We start from the raw sequence: 25,558 nt of genomic DNA, 5'->3' as shown, positions 1-25,558 counted from the left end.
CCACTTACTGGATGTGTACTGAGAGCATGGCTCAAATGGCGCAATCGTTGGAACACCATTGAGATGGAAATAATACGATAACCATGTGCCAACATGCCAGCCGCGCAACAAAAGAATAATGCTTTTCTCCATCATTTGCTTGTTTTCCCCACAGATCAGACAATAGCTAGTGTAGTACTCTGTTAAATTCTGGTGAACGTCGGAGTACCAATTTTAGTTTGTCGACTCTCTTGATGTATCTGCCACTCATATAATATGCTCTAGTGTCTGCTTTAAAAAAATGACATGCCCATTAATGCCAGGCACTTGGCAACATGTTTGATAGTACCAGTTGTGCGGTGGTAATCTGGTAAGAACAGAGGTTTGATGTTCCCTAGTACAAGAGCACTTACTCCTAATCAAAGCTTAACATGATTACTTGTTAATGCTCTGGAAGCTTCACTTCAAGCAGTTGAAACATGACTGGTACGTGTATTCCAAGAGTAAGGTTTCTGTGTGTAAGGTTCTAATGCTTGTCGGATTCAAAGTATTGAGCAGGAGAACATTTCTGAAAAGTACCACATGGAGATGTTTACAACCACCAAAAGGTGGTTGAATAAATCAAGCCATAGAGTTGCAACTTGGCATTGTACAGTATGATGGTCTGATGTGGAGAACTCAACAAACCAAAATTAATACATGCTTAAGTATTCTTCTTTCGCAAGTTTGCGTGTGAATTGAGACAGAAGTTGGGACAGAAAATCATAGTTTAGTAACTAGCCATTTACACTGGCATGGCAGTACAGACAGACAAAGGTAGAACAGAAGTAAACAATAACTTAATTTGTATATCATCCAGTAAATGATTGCAAGATTTTCCTTTGGCCAAGGGCACAAAAGATATTGTGTAAATGGTCAGGTCAACTGAAGTGTAAAACTGAAGAGCTTGGTCCAAGCACTTACTTTCTGTCTCTTCGAATTACAGGTCAGAATTGAAGAACTCGCGTATTCAGGGGTCGAGTAACCAACACAAACAATGACAATATTCATATTGTCTAGATGTGAATAGCTCTGAAAGACAGATGTAATTGGACGTTTATTTCATGACAAGATATGTGGTACTACAGTAGCACATGTCCTTTGAGTAGTAAATTGCTATCCATGAATGCATTAGTCCAAAGCCTGACGAGTTTTTCCTGAAGATAATTTTAGCAGAAAACATTAGTCAATTGGTTAGTTATGAATGACTCTTATAAATACTACACTTGGTCTCTACTCATGAGAAGTTCTTCAATGGGGTTGGGTGTACCAGGCTGGTCTTGTGGTTTGGAAAATTCTGGATGGGATTGAACATTAAAGAGCTTTTCCCATGTTCCTTCCAATAGTTACAAGAGATTTGTAAGCCTGGAGAAAAAGGTGGTCCCTCAATTGTACAATATGATGAATTGGCTTTGGTGCTTAGTTGAGTTTGTGTAATGTCTGCTGTGCCTAATGGACTGGAATAAATCAAGTACAAGTATCGCATGTGCCACACCCAAGTCTCAAAGGAGAGGTCGTAAAAAGAATATCCATTGTATATATCCCATGTTGGTGTTATCCTTCAACGCAAATGAATGTGCTTGAATTTGTGTAAAGCTCCTTTCAAGTGTAAAGTCTTAACGATTGTTTGTTATTTCGCCGCAGGTGTATGTGTGGTAGCGAGATAAGAACTTTCCGATATTACATCCTTGCTTTGTTATGCGCTTATATGAGACTGTGTGCCAGGAATTTCGATGGTTTCTTGTATACGCGGCGGAACATAAAAGCTGGGTGGTTTCCGATACGTTTTTGTCAACGATTCAAGGTTGGTGGGCGTTGGATAGCCTGCTTCTAATGCAAAATATAATATGAACTCTAGTCGGGGTAGAGTGAGGGAGGGTTTCTGGTAGAATTTGAGTGTTAGCTAGTTATCTCATACTGATTGGAAGCGCGAATGGGTCTTGGAAAGCTTGAAGATATATTGGCAACACTCCGATGTTTTGAAAGCGCGCAGTAGCCACAAAAGCAAATGATGGTGTGATTGTATGTTTGATGGTTGTGTGAATATTGTGTGATTATTTCATCGTGAAGTGCCCGCACGATCCAGTCGGTCGTTGTCGAAAATGACGGATCAGAAGCCGATGTAGAGAAATGGGTGTATAGAAATATAGATTTGTTGATTCGATTGCTGTTGATCGTGTTTCAATGAAGAACCTATTGCTCCTCCTGAGAGTGTTGCTGTAGGGTGCAATGCCTTTCCGGATATCCTGCTACCTGATTGTTGCTCTTTGAAACAAAGCTGTCTCTGGGGGTGTAGCTTCTGCCGCTGCTACAGGGTATGGGAATACATGTGTAGCCGATAAGCGTTCCTCTATAGTATGGTAATTTGGTTAGCTATGTATCAATTAACGCATATAATATAGTATGCAGATACTTGAAGGAGGGGCTAGGCCTCGATGTATCTCAATTTGCGCCATTGCCATTGCCTTTGGGCCGGTAGATGGTATCCCCTTTTGCCACAGAGAATCTCCGATCCTAGGAAGGCTTCAAACGCTGCGCGGTGTTCTTCGAAGCTCTGCCGAGAGATACGAGATATGCCAACGATCACTACAGCCAGTTCAACTCAAAGGGATATTGCAGTGGCTTCAGAAGTCTTCCGGTCTTCTCCTAATTCTGCCAAGGGGTGTCCACTATGAGTTTCCGCAGCTAATCATAAATACCCAAGCTACTGCTGTAGGATCTGGCGTTGTTCAACCTGTTTAGAGCTTCTGTGGAAGGGTGTTGAAGAACACGGTAGTTGCTTTAGCTGGTTCGGAGTGATGATGCTGTTGCCGTAGATGTATGAGGTACCTGTGTAACCTTTCTTGTGCTCTAAAACGAGACGGAATTCTATTAGTTGTCGATTCCACTTAGTTCTAAACAAAACAGAATACTGCTGATCCTCCAAATAGGTACAACAAGACAGGTAGCTTTGTTTCCAAGGTTTGGTCCCCCTTCAACAATAGTTTTGGGGAAGCCAGCCTAGTAACGAGAGTGCTCTGGAGAGCTTTCCGCTTAGTGTCTGTATACTTTCTTTGGCACTGTAACCAAGTTGGCGTCTTTCTCAGGTCGTCTTGCACTTTTCTTTATTGATAGAACAGTGTAAAAATACTCTTATCTAATCGGGGCTTCAAGCAGGTAATATTTTTGGTTGGAGCACACTCTTTTTGCTATTCCCTTACCCGGGCCTCACTGCTGTCAAATTTGAGTTTTGCCCTTGAGTATTCCCGTCAGGCACATACCCGGCTGGGCACCTTAGTTTACATTACTTGGTTGTCAAAATCGCCTTACCCCACGCCGTCAAATTATTCTCCTCGCCTCGTCCAACCTACACCATGACCATATCAACTTCTCAGCACAACTTTTATTGTCAACTGCGCAGCAAAGCTATCACATTTCCAAATCTACTACTAAATTGATAAGACGAAAGTGCTATTTTTCCGGCTTCCATCAAAGGCAATCGCCCAACTCTTTTGAGGTAAGATCGCCTCAATCTCACCCCTACTCCTCCATTCTGCATCCTCACTTGAACAACCCCATTGTTATCAGCGGATTCTGCGGTATTGTGCGCATAAGATACTTGCCATGGTATCGTACAATCAATCATTGTTGCTTTTGTCCTTCGACCTTGGGTCTTTAAGCGTTTGATCCTATAACCAACGAAATCTTGCTTTCTCCTCCGCACTTTCAGCGAGCATCATTCTCAAGCTGACAATCAATGAGCAACATTTGCACGATTAATGGATCTCTGAAGGTGTTCATCAGATCCTAATTAATCTTTACGCTACCCCTTCATCCATTCCCTCCTTCCTTCGCTGCCATCAATTTCAAGCCCCGTCGATCTTGCCTTAGCTAACATCATTCACTATCAACAGTATCTAGCCACCACTGTCACCACCTCTATCTACCATTTCCGACTTTAATTTATCGCATCCCGTGTACGATCAATTTTTCGCCCACAACAAAACCTCGTAATCTCCACCATGGAGACTTATGGGAAGAAGAAGAAAAATGCTCTGATGGGCTCGTTCGCTTCTCTTAGAAACAATCAACAAATCAAAGCAAAGAAGAATAGAGCTAGCAAGAGAGGTAAGTGATTGTTCTATTTCCTCACCTGAAATATCAATCCGTTGACACGGCTGTACTCCACCTTCATGTTTTTATTGTTTCACCACGTCTCCAACCACGCTTGGCAATCCAAACCGTCCATTAGTTCGATTCGGACTCACTGTGTTTCCCAAATTACCTTAGATGTCATCAACTTGGAAGTGAAGCTAATATAAAGTTATCAACAGAGTCGAGCACACGCCAGTTAGCGGCTTTTCACTCTCCGGCCGGCACTGAAGAACAGCAACCAGTCAGAGAAGCCCCGAATGAAGACGATGGTGGATCGATAGATGAGATTGCCATTAATGAGCCACGCGATAAGCCCACAACCACCGAGAACACCCTACCACAATTGCCCAGTCTCAATTTTAGTGAAAATGAGATGTGTATCACCGGCAAGAGCACGGTCGCCGATACTGACTTCTCTAATGGGACCGCCAAAGCTTCATTACACTCAAGGAAGAGTTCGGCGCCCCCTATTCCTAGAAAATCGTCCAAGAGACAATCCGCGTTAAATAAGACATCTCGTCGTAGGAGCCCAACCAAGGAGTCTCAAACTCGAAGATTTCCAAAAGGACCAATTCTTCGGACATCGGGCGGCCTTGACGAGCAATCACGCTTAATTGTCAGTCCTTCTGATCCGAATGTAATTAATGCTTCTGTTGCGCAAACATTCAAGGCAATGGAAGAACTCAAGCCAGGATCAACAAATACTTTGGTCGTCGAAAAAAAGAGAAGATTAAAGGCCGGGGCTTTTCTTAAGGTCAAAAATGTATTACAAGGAAGCTTTCGCCGCAGAAAGAATGATAATGGCCAAGAAAATTATTTGGTTCAACCACCCTTCGTCAACTCACCAACAATCCAAGAACATCCTGATAGACGCCCGGAACCACTTAGTGACACAGACCTGGGACTTAATGAAGGTAGTTTGAATGATGATCTGTTTTATCCAAGATTGGCGAAACTAATTTTCTCTAATAGTGCAAAATTTGAACGAAAACTCAAAGCTTCAAAAGATGACAGGGAATCTCAAAATCCCTAGGAAGCCACTCAACAGTGATGTAAGATCTTTCCACAGTCAGAATTCGGCACTCACAGACCCATTTACCGAGTCACCAAGTTCAAGTGGGCAAGTTATTCAACCTTCGACCTTCGGTAGCCAAATGCCTGAAACTGGATCGGCGCCGGAATTCTCCAGTCTCGATCGCACAAATAAGAAGTCTTCAGCCTATCAAAGCAACACAGACTTCGATGATCTGGACTCACTACTTACGTCTAGTCCCTTAGCTCAATCGACACCAAGATTGCGGCTAGTATGTAACCATACTGATCCAGACAGAACTAGGAGAATGTACAAAGTGGATGCAGGCTCACCGTCTGTTCTCGACCATAACGCGTTCGCCGAGGATAGTGAAGTTTACCAAGGCATGTTGGCGGGTAGTCCTATCAAACCCAGAGATCAGGCTCAGCCTGAGCACCTTCGCAATCTTGTCCAGCACGTTGGATTGTTAAGGGAGAAGACAGTCAACAACTTTGTCGCTGCCGTGCAAACCCTATCCGGATCTACAAGTGATTCAGGCTTTGCTCCTCTCAATCGAAAGTGGAAGAAGAACCCATCTCCCAGCAAGGCAAGATTGGAAGAACTAAGCAGGCGTCTCCCATATTTCCCCGACCCAGAACCTATTCTCTACCGCAGCCACAAGCACAAGGATAGTAAAGATATCAACAAAGCAACTTTTGCTTCACGAGAAAAGCGCAAGACAGACGATCAAGAAAATAAGGAGCTCTTGGAAGGACTGCTTACTTCTGACGAAGAAGAACCAAATCCAAGTCAAGAATATGAAGCGGAGACAGAAGAGTTGTCACAGAGCCCACGAGAATTAGCAAGATCGTCGGCTTCTTTGCCTCTAATCAATCTCTCGTCCAGGCCAATTTCGTTGAGTCAGTCATCCCCAACCTTTGGCGTCGAAGGTTTGGAGGTAAGAGCTTCTGCTCAACCTAGAAATCTAATGGACCAAGATGACTCGATGATGGATCTGGATGAATTACAGTCAGTTCAAGAATCTTCTCCACCCCAGACATTTTACGATGATGTGGGCAATGGTGATCTGATTGAGTTTTGAATTTTATCTCTTTTGCTAACCAAGGATTTTCAGATGGGACGAAACTATGTATGATGTCGGCATGAGACATTACTAGAACTCATCCGACCACGATTTCCTATACCTTTACTAGGTTCGGTCTACATGTTGTTACGATACCCGTGGACCCTACGATTTCCTTGCAGTTTTCTCGATTCGGAGTTGTGCCGTTATTACCTGATTCATTACTGATGCGACTGTTTTCTCGTGCTCTTGATATTTCTCTTTTTGACATAGTAGACGGCCTTGCTTAGATGACTTTTAACTCAGAATTAGCAGCACTTGTGCTTCTATGAGCCATCTTCAGAGTTGATCAACTTGTTATGGTTTTAATTTCATCTCAATGCCGTACTTTGCTTATATGTTTGGAGGATAATAATGGATTGTACGATACGAAAAGATGTGCCAATGACTCGGGACGATATTTACAAGCTTGTTTTTGCCTTTTCATGCTTTCTTTGGTGCTTTTTTTTCAATCACATCTTGCCTGGTTGGTCAGGGTTGTGAGATAATGATATGGACAAATGGACAACTCGATTTTCACATCTGGTCTGTTCAATTGGGAAGGGGTTAATGTTTGAATGGATACTTGATTTGTAGGGGAGGTGGGAGAATATGCAGGAGGATTATGAGAGATTGTGCTTCGGAAGTTGAGATGAGTACTTTAGGCGGGTGTCGTGGTGGATATTTGACGGCTTTCAAGGTGGGGCTTGATCGCATAGCATCTGGTGCACACTTAACGATATGTTTCTCATCTGAGACTTTGTTGACAATTGATATACCAGATGACATAGGGTTTGGGAAAACAAGGATGGCTACTTGCTGCCCAGTTGGACCACACTCACTTACGAACGATGACGAATAGGCTTTCAAACAGGAAGGGTTTACTTCAACACCATTTGCATTACATTATTTTTGATTTTAGTTAGGTTCGCCTTTTCATATGGCTACTGAATGGCATGATGTGGAACTAGGGCTTTGTATCTCCATCCTCATGAGGGACACTTACTCGGGTTGCATCACAGTACATAGATAGGCAGAATAGAATCAAATGTGTAGTTTGCTTTAAACAACGTAGTTGTATGACGATATAATATGGTGTGATGTGATACCAACAGGATGTTAAATCCCAACATACCAAACTCGCATGATCCTGTTGAAGGACAAAACACTAAAAAGTCAAAAATCAAAAACTCGAACGCAAGGAAACCTCCTCTCAATCACCCCCCGGTAGTCTACAAAGTATCTCCACCCATCTCTCCGCTCATTTCCCTACTCGTGACGCCACGTCGTCCGTTTATCCCCCCCTCTCCATTGACTTCTCCATTTGACTTCTCACCATGAACACCGTTTAATTTTCCATTGACACTCTTGTCTCCATTTTTCATCACGTTACCAATTCCATTGCCATTTTTCGTCTCCTCCAAGCCCCGTCTGATATGAGCACTCAACCATTTTCCTTCCAAAGCTTTAGGGCTCATCTGTCCCGCTCCACTTACCTCTCCTACGCAAGAGGAAGTAGCACAGTTGCAGGAAAATGGCTGGGACATGGACCATTCGGTGGAAGGGTAGAAGAAAGTTAGTTCTTGGCCTACAGTGAGGCCGGTGTGGGAGGTGAGGATGGTGCGGTTTTGCACATCGAAGATCTATGGGAATGGTTTAGAGGAGGACTGGGGAGGAGGAGGAGTGGGAAGAGAGAACTTACGAGAGAAGGTTCACAGGAATGATTGATGTACAATAAGTCTGAATTGAGATTCAAATGGGTGTTTGTACCTGTTTGGACAGTAGCATAAGTAGCTTCTGGGGCATCGGTGCATGGTGGGAATTCCTGCGATTGTGGTTAGCAATTACCCAAGACTTGGACTCGGATAGTAGTTATATTGGCGAGGGGGAAAATACCATTTTTGCAAAAACAGCAAAAGGAGGAAGAGAAACTTTGGAGATAGATTTGGTGGTATATCCATTTTCATCTTCGCCGTAAATTACTTCTTGGATATGTGGGTGAGAAGGTTGAGACCAAAAGGGTTTGACGGGTGCCATCTTTGGGGATTGAGGGGTTTGGAGGGGCTCGTAGGAATTCCGGATTGGGGAATTCTGAGGTTATTTATGGTGGGGTTTGGACGGGCTTGCTGATTTATTGAAGGGACAATTGCTCCTCTCTTTCAATCGCTATGGAATGCACTGGGTAGAGTTTCTTTGTAGAGAATCTGTTGTTGAATTGAATAGTATTGTTTTCTATCAAGAAGGGAGAAGGAATCGAATCGAAGAAAGAAAGACAAAAAGAAAGATCTTAACACATGCTAATTGTCAAACTACTATACATTAAAGCTTCGTCCCGTAATACCTCCCACTGTCACTACCACTAGCTCCAGCTTACCACACTTCAGACATCGGCCAGAAGGATCTTTTCCCTTCTGGCGTTTTTAGGAATGTATGTGACACATCTCAAGTAGTCCTAAGCACTTGAATTATCCAGTAACAAACAGCCTTACGAGAAACGCAATTCCTTTACCTTTTATGGTTACCTCATGTGAATTAACATTGCAAAGCCCTACGCAGAACACGCATGAGAAAGATGTCAGGTACCCGCCTTTTCGCGGGGCCAAATTCGAGATGTGAACCGAGGTATTTCTGAATTGCCGGTGGAGATGGAGAATTCTATGGCGATCATTCGTGTTTTGTATGATGGGGAACATGGTGAGCTGATTTGCTTAGAGGATGAAGGGAACAAGGTAAATTGGGAGGGAATGAGGTCGAAGTTATACATAGATGTCCACATTTGCTAATTGTGTGGTTGTATTTCCATCGAAAGAGTGGGGTTGATCATATGCACTCGTTTCCCAAATGAAGGGGTACTGTAGTGTAGCTTACAAGATCGCCAGTGGATGTGTGTGTATTACATAAGCACTCTCTCATCTCCACCACTCAAGTGGCATTAGAGTAATAAACAAACATACTTGATCTTGGCATTTGATATATATTTCAATGGTTCCCGATTGGATATTCAGAGGAGGAAGAGCACACAACTCATCGTTTATGAGCATTGATATCGAGATGTATCTTGTCATCTAAAGCATCAGAAGGTAGGCCCGACTACTCAATATCAATTGGCTTGATAAAATCTACGTCTACGTCATAATGAGTGACGTTATGGTGCTTCGGAGAAGAGCTCCTGTCATACTAGATAGGCATTCATTCAATGTAGGCTTTCATCTAGCTAGATTAGAAATTGGATAGCTAAGCTGGATACATCTTCTTGATTTCTCTCTTTTGAATCCTTTCTGATCAACTTATTGATTTTTACTCTCACATCAACAAAGTTACTATATCCGCCTCGCCACAGAAGTAATCTCAATCACCATGGAAATCACAAAGGTAAGTTATCACTTCCTATTTCAATCGTCAAAACGCATCTAACAATCCACAGGTAGGAATGATAGGAGCCGGTTCCATGGGAGGAGGAATGACACTTCTCCTCGCCGAAAAAGGAATCTCAGTCTCTATTCAAGACCCCTCCTCTTCCACCGTTGATTCCCTCATCCAATCCGCCAAAGACCAAAATATCACTTCTGGAACTCTATCCAAACATACTGAATACAAATCTCTCTGCGACTCCCTCTCTTCTCCAAAAGTCATATTTTTTTCCCTGCCACATGGAACGGTAGGTGATACTGTCGTTGAGGGACTTCATCCATATCTCGAGAAAGGAGATATAATAATCGATTGCTCGAATGAGAATTGGAATAACACACAACGTAGACAGGGGAAATTGGTCGCACAAGGTGTGTATTATATAGGTTGTGGTGTCTCTGGAGGCTACCAAGCTGCCCGACGAGGACCGAGTATGTGTCCCGGAGGTCAAGAACAAGCTTTAAATATTGTCATGCCTTTACTGGAAAAAATGGCTGCGAAAGCGAGGGATGGATCACCGTGTGTAGCGAGAATTGGAGAAGGGGGTGCGGGACATTACGTGAAGATGATTCATAATGGGATTGAGCATGGAATGATGAGTGCGATTAGCGAAGCGTGGACTTTTATGAATAAACATCTGGAAATGAAATATGATGATATTGGAAAGGTATTTGAGAAGTGGTCTGCTGAAGGGGAATTGGTATGTGTTGTTCCCACTCCTATGTTCGGTCAATTTCACCCGCTAATCGAGATTAATAGAAAAACACCTTCCTCGTAAAAATCGGCGCAGATATCTGCGAACAAAAGGATAAATCCGGAAACCATGTCCTAGCAGATGTTCAAGACAAAGTTGTCCAAGACATCGATGGATCAGAAGGAACCGGTATCTGGTCCAACACCCAAGCCACTTCTCTTCACGTACCGGCCCCAACTCTCTCCACCGCACACTACCTTCGCATTGTATCAGCCTATCGTGGACATAGACAACAGGTCAACGAAGCATTCCACGATTCATTTAAACCCTCGAAAATCTCGCTCAAAAATGAGCAGGAGAAAGCAAGTATCATAGAGGATTTAAGAAAAGCAGTTTACACAACCTGTCTAGCGTCTTATGTCCAAGGCATGAGTATCATCGATAAAGCCAACCGTCAGAATAAATGGAATATCGACTATAGCAATATCGTCAAGATCTGGCGCGCGGGCTGTATCATTCAAAGCGATCATATCTCATTTCTCCTCTCTCAAATCTATACTCCTTCCTCCTCTTCCACCAAATCAGAAACTCCAGACCTTCTCTACGCCTCTCCCATCGTCTCCAAACTAACCTCCGGATTCGAACCCCTCAAGCGCATCGTACTCAAAGGCGTAGAACACAATGCCATCACGCCGAGTATATCAGCTACACTGGAGTATCTCAAATACAGCGGGAACATGGAATTGCCGACGCAGTTTTACGAGGCAGAGCTGGATTATTTTGGGAAACACATGTATGATAGTAAGAAGTTGGATGATGAGGTGGGGAAACCGGAGACCGGGAGGAGACACTTTGAGTGGAAGAAAGCTTAGGTTATGGCGGAGGTAGGAGAGAATGAGCATGGGGGCGGGATATAATATATTTGAATTTATGAGTACATTGTACAATTCATGATGATGTAAAACTATAGTTTGTGTAACGAGATAAAAGATCACTATCAATCTAAGAGCATTCTGCGAGAATCTTAGACGTCTGAGTGTTAATTCAATATGGATTGCATAACAAATTACCTGCGTCGCCGAGCCGTCGTGATAACATGCACACGGTATACAGTTACCAGATAGTCATCGGCAATTAAATCTATATGAACTTCGTCACAAGCCATGTCGCTGTTGATAAACGAAGTCGAAGTTGAGAACTTGGATTTTGGAAATAGAAGGGGGGCGAGGGAAGCTGGGTCGTCTACCGAGAATAGGGGTGATGTAGTGCAACTTGGAAATTTTATTGTCTCTCACGTGTCATACCCACGATATTTAATTGTATGGCCAAATCATCACGACGATTTTTGCAATAGGTGATGAGGTATTCATTGAAGTAATATTTCATTATATTAATATCATAACTCCTCATTCATTAACCGCAAGCTTCCCGTTCGTCTAAGAACCAACCTGCACACCTCCATTAGGGTGCAAACTTTGTCCGCTAATAAAACTACTGTCCGCACTCGCCAAGAATACAAAACAAGTTGCGCATTCTGATGGTTGACCGGGACGACCCATGGGAGATGTGAATTCTTTTTGTGCTTTCTCGTTCATGGTTGCGGGGATAAGAGGGGTCCAGATGGGACCGGGACAGACGGCGTTGACGCGGATTCCCTTGCTGATTTGTTGGTTGGAAAGAGCGCGGGTGAAGGCTACGATAGCACCTTTGGTGGAAGTATAGCTGGGGATTTGTTAGTGGCGGGCTTGAAGAAAGGGGGAGGGGAAAAACTTACTCGAGAAGATCTGGGCGACCGATGTATGGGTTTACGGAAGCGCAGGTGATGATTGTATCACCGCGGGACATTTGTGGGAGGACATATTTGGAAAGGAAGAAGAATGGATGGATGTTAACATCAAAAGTGTTAATCCATTGATCTCTATTTTCATCATTAGCATCATATACATATTGTCCGGGTGGTAGGGAGGTCAGAGCATACTCAGTTAACTCATCAATGGTCTCCACCATCATCTGAGTACCATGATTCAGGACCAAAATGTTGATTCTTCCCATAGCCTCCTTAGCTTTCTCGACTACATTTTTACAAGCCTGCTGGCTCTTCAAATCTGCCGAGAACAAATGGATCTTTCCTCCCTTGGCCTCAACCAGCTTCTTGGTTTCTTGTGCATCTTTTTCTTCTTCGGGTGTATAGATGATGGAACTTTCTGCTCCTTCCATAGCATATAAGATGGCGACGGCACGACCAATTCCACTATCTCCACCGGTGATGAAAGCTTTCTTGCCCTTTAGTTTACCGGCGGCGAGATATGGTTGGTAGCCTCCATCGTCGGTGGGGAGTTGGTCGTTGATGGCTTCTTTTGGCAGTTCGGTTTGTTGACCTGGAGCGGACGATTGGTGGGACACGGGAGGTTGATGACCTGCAAGATATTCATGTCAGTATATTGTTGAAGTGATACCGACCGTATGGTGGTGTGAGGGGTATTGGAAGTTTGTCGAGCCGAACACGAGGGGAATTGGGGATATCTTCACAACGTACCCTGTTCGAAATGACCCTTGCTTGCAGACATATTTGATCGTTTGAATGTGTGTCGATGGGTTTGGTTGAGTGATTTTGGTTATTGAATTTGATGGTATCAAAGTGATTAGAGGATAATTGTCTATGGAAAAAGAATTCTTAACCAATTTACGCAGAACTTCATCTTTTCTTATACTCATCAACAATATGATGCACCTTGTCCAAAAGCTATGTGACGATCACCATACACCTCTCGATCAGAAAAGGGACCAAAAGCTCCGAAGCACTCCATACAAAACGAGGACGATTGGTTAAGCACATTATGAAATCAATGCTTGATACTCAAAGGAGGGGTAGCTCCTCAAGATTTCGGTCCTTTCGAGTCGAGATCCATGATGTAAGGAGTTTTATGGGATCGAGAATGGTCTCTCATGATGGGTAAGTGAGGTAAGAATTGAGATGCACATAAGTTCATTGGTTCAGAAAGTCGGAGTGAGCTTTAACTTACATCGGACTTTGACTTTCTACGTAATCGAGGGGGTCGACCCGGAAGCATTACCGAGAAGGCTTGGCGGATCGGATGAACATCGAGATTGTGAAATGCCATCTAAAATTGACGACTAAGTACTGGATTGCGATCCATTTAACTTTTCACTGCGAAAGTATAAGAGACCAGAAATCCCTTTCTCGTTTTTACATTTTTATCTTGCACGAATTATGATTATGGTTTTAATTCAAACCTCAGATCTCAACGTGACATATTGAAACGAATGTCAAAGATCAAATCCGCATGCTTTTACGCAAATATCTTATACTCCCACAGATATTGGTGATAGATACCCACCTTCATATCTGCTCATCATAGAGTAGGCATCTCTACCTCATGTAGTCATGAAGTGAGCCCGCATCTCGTTTTATACGCTGCCGTTGTACAGATATGTTGGGCTGCTAATGGGAGTGTTATTGCTATCGTCTAAATAGTCTCAACAACCAATTCTTTTCTCAGTTCTTTGCGTTGTTCATTTGTGTTTGTATCTGCATTTGTATCTGCATCTATCTATATCTTGCCTCTCTTGCCTGCCAGTTGGGTACACTCGATTGTCATTTCCTGTTCCTGGTTTTCCTTTCCATCCTTAATCTTCTTTTCCATCAATCACCCGCCACCCTTCATCCAACATGCTCAGCACCAGCCACAAATAGTTCTCAGCACAGCCACCCGCCACAACCAACTGACGTCATTCCCTGGGCAATCCTCGTTAAAATCAAGTTTCTCTCTCGATGCTCACCAAACTCGAAAAGACATCAACCATCCTGCCATCTCTGCCTCCTGGGCACCTAATTTAAACATCATGAGCCACAGGACCCTGAAAATTCTTATTAGCACTAGGACAGAAGTACCGTCAGTCAAGACCATTTCCCCAGCAATTTTCAACCTAATTTATCCACTTTCATACAAAGATTCCGGAAAATAATCCTCTCAAGACAACTTGCTTCCTTCCCATTCGCGTGAATTTCTTTAATCCCTTCCAAGATGACGTGAAATCGACCAGGACTTGATACCTGTATATTTCCTTATCAACACTGACAACTTGCTCTGCCGTCATATGTACATCACATAGATGATCACTTCTCTCAATATCACACATTCACCACTGTTGCCAAAATTACATCGAGATTACAACTCTTCCCAGTTTGAAGTCCCTAACCCACAATTTCCCTGTATTCAGGAACTCCTACGCTCATCAAACACTCTCTATAAAGACATCCGACATGTCCCCTCATGTTCCAGTTCCCATACCATTAACATCATCTTCACAAACACAAATCGTACCCAGAATAAAAAACGACGACCAATTACCTGATAAAGCTGCATTAAGAACTCTATCTTCTTTTATCAAAACTTACCGAACCACCTCAAATCAATCTACCACTTCCATCCCAATACCACAAGAAACCCAATCTCACACTCCACAACCTTCACCTCTCTCACAAATCCATACACTACCACAAACACCCACCACAACACCACCACCACCAAAGCAAGACCTAAATCTCAAAATGGCCCACACAACCACAACCGTCACCACCAAACCCTCCCTCCTCTCCCGTCTCCGCGGCGCCAAAACCCACCGTCGCACCTACGAAAACACCACCACCCACAGCACCCACCACCGCAAACAACGCACATGGGGTGGACGTCGTCGCGCCGGCGTCACCGCACAGCCCGTCCACCACCACCACCGCAAGCCCAGCGTCGGTGACAAGATCAGCGGTGCTCTCTTGAAATTGAGAGGAAGCTTGACCAGGAGACCTGGCTTGAAGGTATGATATATCTACATCACCACTCTACTACTTACTTTCTTGGAAAACATATACTAACACAGTAAATAGGCAGCCGGAACCCGCAGAATGAGAGGAACTGATGGAAAGGGTAGTCATCACACTGTTGCATATTAAATTACCTTGCCTCTCTTACTTTACACTACACTACATTGTACTATACTATACCCTTTTACCTTTTCACACACATGGACGCATGGATGGATGGATGGATGGATAATTGCATACATGCATCACGAATTACGAACGACCGATTGTATTATATGGATACAAATGGATACGGCGATACCCAGAGCGGAGCAGAGGAGATGGAAGTTTTTTGCTGTTAATGAAGTTGGAGTGAACGTTTTAGCGTAGCGAGCGGGACTTTATATCTAAAGGAATATCAATAAAATTTTGCATACATTATTGTGTTTATTTGATTGTGAAATAAAATGACATGTTTTGTTGAAAATTAAAATATTTGGTTAAATGTGAACGCTGGTACTGACTGACATTCATATTGACATGGTATTGGTACAAAAATGTTCTACTTACCCCTAAACTCCGGGTGATATCCCCATATCTATCCATTGTACAGTAAAAAAATATTGACATACACATGTCGCTTCGATTCGCTTAAGCGCATCATAAAACATGAAAGACTTTCTTTGTATACATCCATCCACTGCAGAAACCTTGTTCAAATTCTTAACGATTCATTTATTTATCGTCGAACCATCTGCCCCATCCACTCTCTTTTCCCCTCTCAGCCCCCGCACCACCAGCATATTTCTTCTCCTCCTCTTCCCACTTTATCCTCTCGACTCTTGATCTCGCCAGAAAAGCCCGCGCAAATCTCCACGCTTCTGTATCAGCTAAGTTCCACGCCTCAACAGCCCCCCTGATCTTCAAATCCTCCTTTGCAGTGCTCCCACCGAATGCTTTTGCCTTTTCCAATAAAAGTGCTTCCTTATTCTTATCCTCCTCCGTGGGTATTGGCCCGTCTTTTGGATCGTGAACTGGTTTTGGCCTACGTTCTGGACCTGGGACTGGAGTTTCTGATTTTCCAGTGTCAGTTGCATTGCGAGGGATGGTGAAGCCGAAATGCCAGTCTAGGTCTGAGGGAACTTCCTTCTCGGCTGTGAGCCAGAGGGAATGAGATGTTCCATGAGGACTAGCGACTGCCTCTTTGAATTTAATGATTCGTGGAGTACCCGAAACACCTGTACCGAGAAGTTCTTTGGTAAGTGTGGAGAGCCAAGCATCACGAGGAGACTCTCGTCTGATCCACGGAACATCAATACTCTCTTGGAAGCTGGTCAATGTAGACATTGTGTAAGGATGGGGAACAGTTCCAATGGTATAAAGACCTGATGTATTGCGGTAGAAAGCAGGTGTAGTAATTGTCATCGGAGACGAAGCGACACATGGCTTGCACTTTGGTCGATTTGGAGGGCAAGATGCTGGCATTGGTGAATCAGGACATTGTGCAAGATATTCAGCAAGTTGTAAAGCTGGTTCAACAACATATGACATGTGTTCTGGTTCTGGTTTAACGACGGAAATTCCTTTGGTAAAGATGTTTTGCCATGTTTGATGAAGATGAGACACCATCAGATTGTTCAATAATTTCATACCCGCTGCTTTATTCCCTTCATACTCTTTCGCAACTTGTGGATATTTCTCCTCGAGAGTTTTGGTCTGATAGAAAGCTAAGGAATCATGGGAAGGATCGATCTCGAAAGTATCTGTTGGGACAGCACTAATGAAATCTTTGGCATCTTTCAAACTTGGGTTTGCTAAAGCCACTTTGACAGCTGCTGTGATATCTGCCTTGGATCCTGCGAAGATACCACTTCCCATTTTTTCATATCTCGTCAATAATGGATATACTCCTCTTCTCAAATAACTCAGAGTTTGGTCTTCGTAAGGACCCATTGGAAGCGTGAGGTAATTGCAAAGTAATCCGGTTCCCATGTTTTCCCAAGCCAACCATCTGGTCAGATCTGTTTTCAAGGAGTTTTCGACTTCAAGTCGTTGTAATTCGGGATATAATGGATTGTTCATGGCTTCCGCAGGACTTAAAATAATGGGTTTGAAGCCTTGCGCCCACCATGCCCTTCTCCAAGTAACCAAGACTGCATTCTCTGCATCTTTCAACTCATGGTCCTTTTCTATTGTATGATCGTAGTATGTATAAATGGTTGGACGCTCAACGAGAGGTGGTAGTAGGGATCGATTTTCGTCTAAAGTCACCGATGATGAAAATGGACTCAACCAATTCCAATTAGCATGCCATTTCGATTCGCCGTATTCACTATTCTTCTGAACCGGTGGAGCATGTGCTGCTTGTCGGAATGGATTGAGGATGCTCGGCGAAGGCAACTGCTTAGGAAGTTTGGGTAATGACATGCGATGGTCTGTAAATTTGCCGAGTGATGGGCCGGATGGTATCGAGTTGGGTAGAGTAAATACTAATGTGATAACAGCGAAAACTGCAATGGTGCCGAGAAGAACGGCCATGCGACGCGGGGGGACATGAGGTATGGGTGTCCCAAAGAAGGTTCGTTGAACAGGCATTACGAGAAAGAGAATAGAGACAAAAGGATTATCTATTAAATGACCAGACCGATGCTTTCCAGTGCCACATTGAAAAATCGAATGATAAGTTTGGATTCGAAAAGATTGATGAAAGTTGTCTTCTATATGAGCTGACGTATACCGCCTGTGTATCAAACGCAAGTACGTACAATGAAGGACTTCGTTCAAACCCTAGACTTTCTTGGAAGGAAAGTCTTAGCTGGGATAGATTCACCTACCAAGGGAGTGAAGTTTAAGTAGGTATGTATAGAAGTTTAGAAAGAAGACAACGTGGAGAAAGGACAGAAATTGAAATAAAGTATTAAAGTTGTCGCGAATCGAGAATGGAGATGTTTGACATTCGAATGATTCTATCATAGATAGGAGAAAAATAATGTGTCTTGGTCTCTTTAACTTTCCCTTCCCTCCAAGGTTTCAATCAAGCCCAAGTCTATTTTGAGCCACCGACCAATAATTAAAGTGGAACATGCACACCCGCCAAAATCAAGGGTCGCGTCTAATTTGATTGGTTCTATCTAGGCAGAGAAAGAACGGATTAACCTTTCTCCTTTCTCCTTTCTCCTTTCTCCATTTCTTGGGAGATCTCATGGCAAGGGTCAATGGTGCTTAAGACTCAAGAGGTACGCTCGAGGTACTATATACGATAACCACGTGATGGTCCGATGACGGAATGAGATTTCTTTACTTGGCATATTTGGAACTGGAAAATGTCGGTTGATCTTCGGCTGAACTTTTCTGTATTGGAGCTGTGGCAGAAAATTGATGGATGCATGAATGTATGACTCCCATTTCTTTTCTCCATACAATTGAATTTTCTATAAAAGCGGAAGAAGATCTCGACATATCTCTATCCCCTTTTCTCTTCTCTCTTCTCTTTTAAGCCACTTCCCAGTTCATACCGTAAACCACCCATTTTCCCACTCTCCGCACACAACGATTGATTTTCTCTTCTTAAAACGTATCAGTGATTCATACGCCCAACAGTATCACGGAAACCTTTTTAACGACTGATTCAACTCCCCCGAGGATACGTTGATTCAAACATACAAAGTTCGAGTATAGAAACATACAAACGGTACTTGGAGCCTGTTTTGATTTGAAGTAGGTAGTTGAAATCCTTCTCATATCTAAACAGTTCAAGCATCCTTTAAAATCTTGCTCAACTTTTACCCCTCCAAACCCCACCATTCAAAAAATTCAAAAAACCTAACAAAACATGGCATCAACAAACTTCGAACTACCAGATCCAACATCAGATCTTCATTGGTCTGCTTTCCGTGGTGCTATCCAAGATATCTTCACCGCAAATGCTGAAGCTCATCCTGATAGACTTTGTGTTGTGGAAACTGCCTCAGCTACCTCTCCAAGGAGAGAATTCACCTACCGACAAATCAACGAAGCTTCAAATATCCTAGCTCATCATTTGGTGGAGCGCGGAGTTCAACGAAATGAAGTCGTCATGTCATATAGTTACCGTGGTGTGGACTTGGTTGTCACTGTCATGGGTATCTTGAAAGCTGGTGCTATATTCTCAGTTATCGATCCTTCATATCCTCCTGATCGCCAAAACATCTACCTTGATGTTGCAAGACCAAGAGCTTTGGTTGTTATCGACAAAGCTACCAGAGAGGCTGGGGAATTAACGGAGAAGGTGCGCAATTTCATCGCCGAAAATCTGGATTTAAAGACCTACATCCCAGGTCTCGAATTGAAGGATGATGGAACTTTGGTCGGTGGAGATGATCAAGGGAAGGATGCTTTCCAAGCCCAACAATCTTTGAAGGCTAAGAGTCCTGGTGTTATTGTTGGACCCGATTCTACACCCACTTTGTCATTTACCTCCGGCTCAGAAGGTCGTCCAAAGGGCGTTCGAGGAAGACATTACTCTCTTGCATATTACTTTGACTGGATGGCCGAGAGATTTGGCTTGTCTAAGAATGACAAGTTCACAATGTTGAGTGGTATTGCTCATGATCCTATTCAAAGAGATATCTTTACACCTCTCTTCCTTGGTGCTCAATTACTGGTTCCATCCAAGGATGATATTCAACATGAAAGATTGGCCGAATGGATGAGAGAGCACGGTGCCACCGTTACTCATTTGACACCCGCAATGGGTCAAATTTTAGTTGGTGGAGCTAGCGCCGAATTTCCAGCTCTTCATCACTCCTTTTTTGTCGGAGATATTCTGATCAAGAGAGATTGTAAGGCGCTTCAGAAATTGGCACCAAATGTGTTCATTGTGAACATGTACGGAACAACTGAAACACAGCGTGCAGTCAGTTACTACGAGATCCCAAGTCGAGCTTCGGATCCACAATATTTAGAGAATATGGGAAATGTGATTCCAGCTGGTAAGGGAATGAAGGACGTCCAATTACTTATCGTTGATCGCGAAAACCGAAACCGCATCTGTGACATTGGAGAGATTGGCGAGATTTACGTTCGAGCTGCTGGGCTTGCTGAAGGTTATCTTGGGAGTGACGAGCTCAACAAGGCCAAATTCATCGACAGTTGGTTTGTTGATAATTCCAAGTGGGTCGAAGAAGATGCAAAGAACGCAAAATCCTTATCTGAAGAACCTTGGAGAGAATTTTATAAGGGTCCAAGAGATCGAATGTATCGATCAGGTGATTTGGGCCGATATACTCAAACTGGAGACGTAGAATGTGTTGGTCGTGCAGATGATCAGGTCAAGATTCGTGGCTTCAGAATCGAACTTGGTGAAATCGACAAATACCTCTCGGATCATGTCATGGTTATGGATAATGTCACTTTGGTCAGAAGAAATAAGGATGAAGAACAAACACTTGTCAGCTATATCGTACCTGATATGCAAAAGTGGGCGCAATGGTTAGAGCAATTAGGTCTCGAGGATGATACGTCCGGTGGTGAAGGAATTCAAGGAAGACTTCGAAGATTTTGGCCTCTCGGCGAAGATATCAAAAAGTATCTCAAGACTAAGCTGCCATCCTACGCCATTCCAGAAGTTATCATTCCTTTGGAGAAATTCCCTCTTAATCCAAATGGAAAGAAGGATAAGCCTGCGCTTCCATTCCCAGATGCTGCACAATTACAGGCAGCAAGACCTGTTGGTGCATATTCTGAGCTTTCAGATAGTGAGAAAGAGGTTGCAGCTATCTGGGGGTCATTAATCCCTACTATTGATGAAAGAACAATCAATCCTGATGATTCATTCTTCGATATTGGAGGCCACAGTATCTTGGCGCAACAAATGCTCTTCAAGGTCAATAAAAAATGGACCGGTATCAACATCAACATGAGTGTCATCTTCCGAAACCCAACATTGAAAGGATTTGCCGCAGAGATCGCACGTAGATCATCATCCGATGGCGATGTGAAGGAAGAAGTAGAAGTTGCAGAGGATTATGAAGGAGACGCTCATGCCCTTGCCAAAACCCTCCCATCAACATTCCCCTCAGCAGATGAGAAGATCACTTCAACCACGCCTCTTACCGTCTTCCTTACAGGCGCTACTGGTTTCCTTGGTTCCTATTTGATGCGCGATCTCCTCTCCCGCTCTCAGCCAATCAAAGTTATTGCTCACGTGCGAGCACTCGACTCTAAGGCAGCTCTCGATCGTGTCATTCAAACTTGCCAAGCCTATGGAGTTTGGGATCCTTCTTGGGAATCACGTATCTCCTGCGTCGTCGGTAATCTCGGGGAACCCCAACTAGGTCTCTCCCCAGAAGATTGGAAGACTGTATCCGAGACCGCAAATGTTATCATTCATAATGGAGCCCAAGTCCATTGGGTGTACCCATATCAAAATCTCAAGCCTGCAAACGTAAAGGGAACTCTCGACATTCTTTCCCTTTGCGCAACTGGTATTCCCAAACGTCTCTCCTTCGTCTCATCTACCTCTGTTCTTGACACAGACCACTTCGTCCAACAATCAAGATCTGGTGTCGCTGTCTCCGAAGAAGACGATCTCTCCGGTTCAGCAAAGGGTCTTGGAACAGGCTATGGTCAATCAAAATGGGTAGCCGAATATCTCGTCCGCACAGCTGGCTCCCGCGGTCTTCGTGGCACAGTTGTTCGACCAGGTTATATTACCGGTGATAAGACCTCCGGCGTAACCAACACAGATGATTTCCTAATCCGAATGGCAAAAGGTTGTATTCAGCTCGCCTGTCGTCCACGTATCTCCAACACGGTCAACCAAGTCCCTGTCAATCACGTCGCGCGTGTCGTTATAGCCTGCGCTCTCCACCCCGCTAAAACACCACTTGGCGTCGCTCAAGTTACAAGTCATCCCAGACTAACATTTTCTCAATACTTATCCACACTCGAAACATATGGTTACAATACCCCTGAAGTCGAATATTCAGTTTGGAGTCAAAAACTCGTGGAATACGCTGCAAATACCAATCCGGAGAAAGAACAACATGCACTTATGCCTCTTTACCATTTCGCTACATCGGATCTCCCAGCTGATACCATTGCTCCAGAGATGGACGATGTCAATGCTGCTGCGTCACTTAAAGCGGATGCAGAATTCACGGGTGAGGATTTAAGCGCAGGTGGTTATTTGGATGAGAACATCATGGGCAATTATCTTGCTTATCTGGCAGGCATTGGATTCTTGAGTTTGCCAGAGGATGGGAAGGGAAAGAAATTACCGGAGGTCAAAATCAGTCCTGAGCAAAAGATTGCCTTGTTGAGAGTCGGAGGAAGAGGTGCATTGGTTTAAGGGGAGATTTGGATTTATTTGCAATCATACGGATAAGAAGTTACAATTTCATAGGAAGCGAGCATAAATAACAAAAACAAATCGAAGAGCTCCTCTGGGGGTTATTCAGAATGTGTCCCTTTCTTTTATATTATGCTCATTAAATTCTCATGCAGGGAGATACGTATGTAAAGGTAGTCATGTGAAGTTCAACTGTGAGAGAAATCATGGCCAGGGTGAAATCGACATCCCTGGACGCATTTCACGGTTCGAGAAATTTGATGAAGAATGGTGCTGTGTATGACAATTTCTGATATCATCACGGCGCCATTGTTCATAAAGCATACTGGCCAATTTTTAAATGCCAAATTGAATCCTCGGACGAAGTTCCGATCGCAGAAGACGGTGAGGATTGAAAGGTGAGGAAGGAGTCTATACCGCTGGAAGTTTTCAGTCAAAGGGCATCACATAATTGGTCACGGCAAGTTCAAATGGAGTATGGTGGTTCAGAGATTGCATTTATATATATATATATTGAAGTAAGGTCGCGAGTGATGGCAGTTATTAAAGGTTGCGCTGAGCAACAAAGTATGTCGGCCAAAAGATATGGACCAAAATATCCACAACCCCCGAAAGGATTCAAGATACCTCGGTGAGTAATCGGACGAAAAATCAATCTTCTTCCTCCAAAAATAGGCCTATACCACAGGTTGAACCGATCCACGATGGGAAAGGGGGTAAGGGCCAGAGTGTTTGGGAAGTGTTGTATAATGCGGAAAGGAAAAAGGATGCGCGTGCGCGCCAAGGGGAGCACATTGAAAAGTATTGTATTGCTGATAAATATTATATTATTTCGTGTATTCTATGTAGTTCAACGACTGTGCCAGTGTTTCAATCGATGCAGTATAGTGAAGAAGAGCCCTGTCTTTGAAGCAATGTTAGTTTTAGGTTCATCAAGATACTGCAGTAATAAAATGATAGATTGATTGCTTCGATCAGACATCCAAGGAAGATATACCCTCATCTGTCCTCTATTTAGGTTCTAAGGCGAGGACTCGAGTGAAAACTGCGAATGTGGTATGTGTTTCATCATAGTGAAGCGTGGGGGAAAGTGTGAAAAGTGAAAGAGACTAACCTTTGATAAATGTAAGCAAAATGACGATGTGCTGTTGATTAGTTTTTCAAAATGAGATAGCAATTAAGTCGCGAAAAGATTTGCGGCAGCAGTGATCATGTTGGATCATGCATGGTTGTAAGCATTGCTGTTAAACCATGACAACATAATCCCGGAACTTTGAGCCACATGGTTGTGCAGCAGAAGAGTGCCGCGATTGTTGATGTTGCATTGGCGCATGTCGATCCGTTACGCGTATAAAAAAGAAGGCAGCTAGAAAGAGAAGAACTCTGTTTGATGGTCAGCAAATTATTCTTGACACCATAGCGAGAAAATGTAGATTGTGAGAAGAATCTTTCAGACAACATGTACTGGCAAGTAACAAGATCAACCCGTAGGTATCTCTCGAACAGCGTAATTTTAATCATGGTCGATTAATTTGGGAAAAGAAGTATCGATTGAAATTGTCATCATTAGACTTGGAGGGGTATGGGAAGGAGAAGAGAAAATATTCAGACATACCATGATTAACTGAGCTTGACGCTCATCGTACATGTGCGACCATTGCAATGATAATCATCGTGAAGATGTGATCTTAGAATTACTGTAGGGCATGAAAAGAAGATGGAAAAAGTTATATGAGAAAAGAAAATTTGAAGCTTCCGCGACCGAAGATAAATTTTTATATTGGAGATGTCAAAGCTTTCCCTAAGCGAATGTCAGATATGGCACTAGGATTACTTTAGTCTGCATATCACATGATGCTGAGCTACTCTTCATTTGGTTTAGCCTGGAGGTGTCGAATGCTGTAATCCTGCCACCTTTTTTCTCTGGCTAGCACGTGGGAACCAGCTGATGGCAAGGAGAAAAGGAAGAAAGTTCTTGCGTACGGTGTCTCGTTTCGGTCAAGTGTGCAATTGAACATACCGGTCCGGTACCCAGGGACCGAGTAGCTAGTATGTGATCAAAAGAAAGAGATACGTAGGAAAGAGCGGAAAATCAGTAAAGAATACGTTAGCAGACGCAATAGAATGTGTGCAATAGGTCGATACTGACCGAAGGTGGTTGACAATAACTATTGTTCTGCAAAGGACTCGAACTGCAGAGAGCAACATGGCTACTGAAACTGGGTCGTCACAACTGCCAAGTACCTGCTCTATATACAATACACTTTACCATGGCATCGACTTTTCACCAGAGACCACTGTTATTGATCTTTGATATTCCGATGAAGCTAGCTTCGTACCGCACCTAATAATAAACCTGCCAGTCGATCCGATACACTTTTCCAAACTCAGCTCCGAGGTCTGCAAAGTCATCATCCATCAATCCATCATTCTTGAGACATTCATATACCTCGTCTGTATGCACAAAGTACAATCCTCACGCGAAAAGAACCGCATAACTCCGCCTCCATAGCTATGATAGATACATAGATAGCTATCGAGGTAGATCGTCGAGGAAGTAGACGTACGTCGATAATCCAATGAAAATCCACGTGGTTTTCCTCTTGTGCAGTCTGTTATCAACATGTACAAATGACATACGGTGACCTTTCCCATCCACCACATTCGCCTTTCATCTGATTGGGGCATTTCTTCTTCTTCCCACCTTTTCCATTAGTCATACCTGCACACTAGAAGCATATACCTACCTACATACTACATACTTGGTCTCTGCACCTCACCCTGACTTCTATACTTAGCACCCTCTTCCTCACCTCCAGCGACCGACATAACTTCTACGGACAAGTGTAGACACACATCATAACACAACCAGAGTTTCGTGTACCAATTTTCTCTTAGATCCCCCCCCCCAAAATTCCCATCGTGACAGGGTCCTCTCTCTCGACCTGAACCACAGAAGAACAACCTCAACCACCACACCCACCACCCACACACACAACTTCACAATCACAAGGATT

At 43.5% G+C, this 25,558-nt stretch overlaps 9 protein-coding genes across 9 annotated transcripts; 5 read left to right on the top strand and 4 right to left on the bottom strand.

The window, feature by feature from the left end:
- Window positions 1-2,421: 2,421 nt before the first annotated feature.
- On the top strand, window positions 2,422-2,760 carry EAE98_008958 (uncharacterized protein; the record flags this gene model as incomplete). Its single annotated transcript, XM_038956579.1, has 1 exon — window positions 2,422-2,760. One exon carries the CDS (start codon window positions 2,422-2,424, stop codon window positions 2,758-2,760), a length of 339 nt encoding a protein of 112 aa, XP_038806949.1.
- A 1,259-nt stretch (window positions 2,761-4,019) lies between these two features.
- On the top strand, window positions 4,020-6,266 carry EAE98_008957 (uncharacterized protein; the record flags this gene model as incomplete). Its single annotated transcript, XM_038956578.1, has 3 exons — window positions 4,020-4,125; window positions 4,332-5,066; window positions 5,125-6,266. 3 exons carry the CDS (start codon window positions 4,020-4,022, stop codon window positions 6,264-6,266), a joined length of 1,983 nt encoding a protein of 660 aa, XP_038806948.1.
- Window positions 6,267-7,329: 1,063 nt separating this feature from the next.
- EAE98_008956 (uncharacterized protein) lies at window positions 7,330-8,556 on the bottom strand. Its single transcript, XM_038956577.1, has 3 exons — window positions 8,184-8,556; window positions 7,990-8,112; window positions 7,330-7,930 (listed from the first exon to the last, which is right to left on the bottom strand). The coding sequence occupies exons 1-3, from the start codon at window positions 8,322-8,324 to the stop codon at window positions 7,520-7,522; spliced, it is 675 nt and encodes a 224-aa protein (XP_038806947.1). The 5' UTR covers window positions 8,325-8,556; the 3' UTR covers window positions 7,330-7,519.
- Window positions 8,557-9,504: 948 nt separating this feature from the next.
- Window positions 9,505-11,424, top strand: EAE98_008955 (uncharacterized protein). Its single transcript, XM_038956576.1, has 3 exons — window positions 9,505-9,659; window positions 9,712-10,395; window positions 10,455-11,424. The coding sequence occupies exons 1-3, from the start codon at window positions 9,645-9,647 to the stop codon at window positions 11,259-11,261; spliced, it is 1,506 nt and encodes a 501-aa protein (XP_038806946.1). The 5' UTR covers window positions 9,505-9,644; the 3' UTR covers window positions 11,262-11,424.
- Window positions 11,425-11,825: 401 nt separating this feature from the next.
- EAE98_008954 (uncharacterized protein) lies at window positions 11,826-12,956 on the bottom strand (the record flags this gene model as incomplete). The annotated part of the gene is made up of 4 exons (XM_038956575.1): window positions 11,826-12,111; window positions 12,164-12,307; window positions 12,368-12,806; window positions 12,926-12,956. 4 exons carry the CDS (start codon window positions 12,954-12,956, stop codon window positions 11,826-11,828), a joined length of 900 nt encoding a protein of 299 aa, XP_038806945.1.
- A 1,718-nt stretch (window positions 12,957-14,674) lies between these two features.
- On the top strand, window positions 14,675-15,361 carry EAE98_008953 (uncharacterized protein; the record flags this gene model as incomplete). The annotated part of the gene is made up of 2 exons (XM_038956574.1): window positions 14,675-15,226; window positions 15,296-15,361. 2 exons carry the CDS (start codon window positions 14,675-14,677, stop codon window positions 15,359-15,361), a joined length of 618 nt encoding a protein of 205 aa, XP_038806944.1.
- Window positions 15,362-15,946: 585 nt separating this feature from the next.
- On the bottom strand, window positions 15,947-17,806 carry EAE98_008952 (uncharacterized protein; the record flags this gene model as incomplete). Its single annotated transcript, XM_038956573.1, has 1 exon — window positions 15,947-17,806. The coding sequence occupies one exon, from the start codon at window positions 17,804-17,806 to the stop codon at window positions 15,947-15,949; it is 1,860 nt and encodes a 619-aa protein (XP_038806943.1).
- A 1,237-nt stretch (window positions 17,807-19,043) lies between these two features.
- On the top strand, window positions 19,044-22,541 carry EAE98_008951 (uncharacterized protein; the record flags this gene model as incomplete). The annotated part of the gene is made up of 1 exon (XM_038956572.1): window positions 19,044-22,541. The coding sequence occupies one exon, from the start codon at window positions 19,044-19,046 to the stop codon at window positions 22,539-22,541; it is 3,498 nt and encodes a 1,165-aa protein (XP_038806942.1).
- An 870-nt stretch (window positions 22,542-23,411) lies between these two features.
- On the bottom strand, window positions 23,412-24,189 carry EAE98_008950 (uncharacterized protein; the record flags this gene model as incomplete). Its single annotated transcript, XM_038956571.1, has 4 exons — window positions 23,412-23,445; window positions 23,656-23,686; window positions 23,792-23,924; window positions 24,157-24,189. 4 exons carry the CDS (start codon window positions 24,187-24,189, stop codon window positions 23,412-23,414), a joined length of 231 nt encoding a protein of 76 aa, XP_038806941.1.
- Window positions 24,190-25,558: the final 1,369 nt, after the last annotated feature.

Source organism: Botrytis deweyae, assembly GCF_014898535.1.
Source record: "Botrytis deweyae strain B1 chromosome Unknown BDEW_025, whole genome shotgun sequence".
NCBI lineage: Eukaryota > Fungi > Ascomycota > Leotiomycetes > Helotiales > Sclerotiniaceae > Botrytis > Botrytis deweyae.
This window is presented reverse-complemented; position numbering and strand designations above follow the sequence as displayed.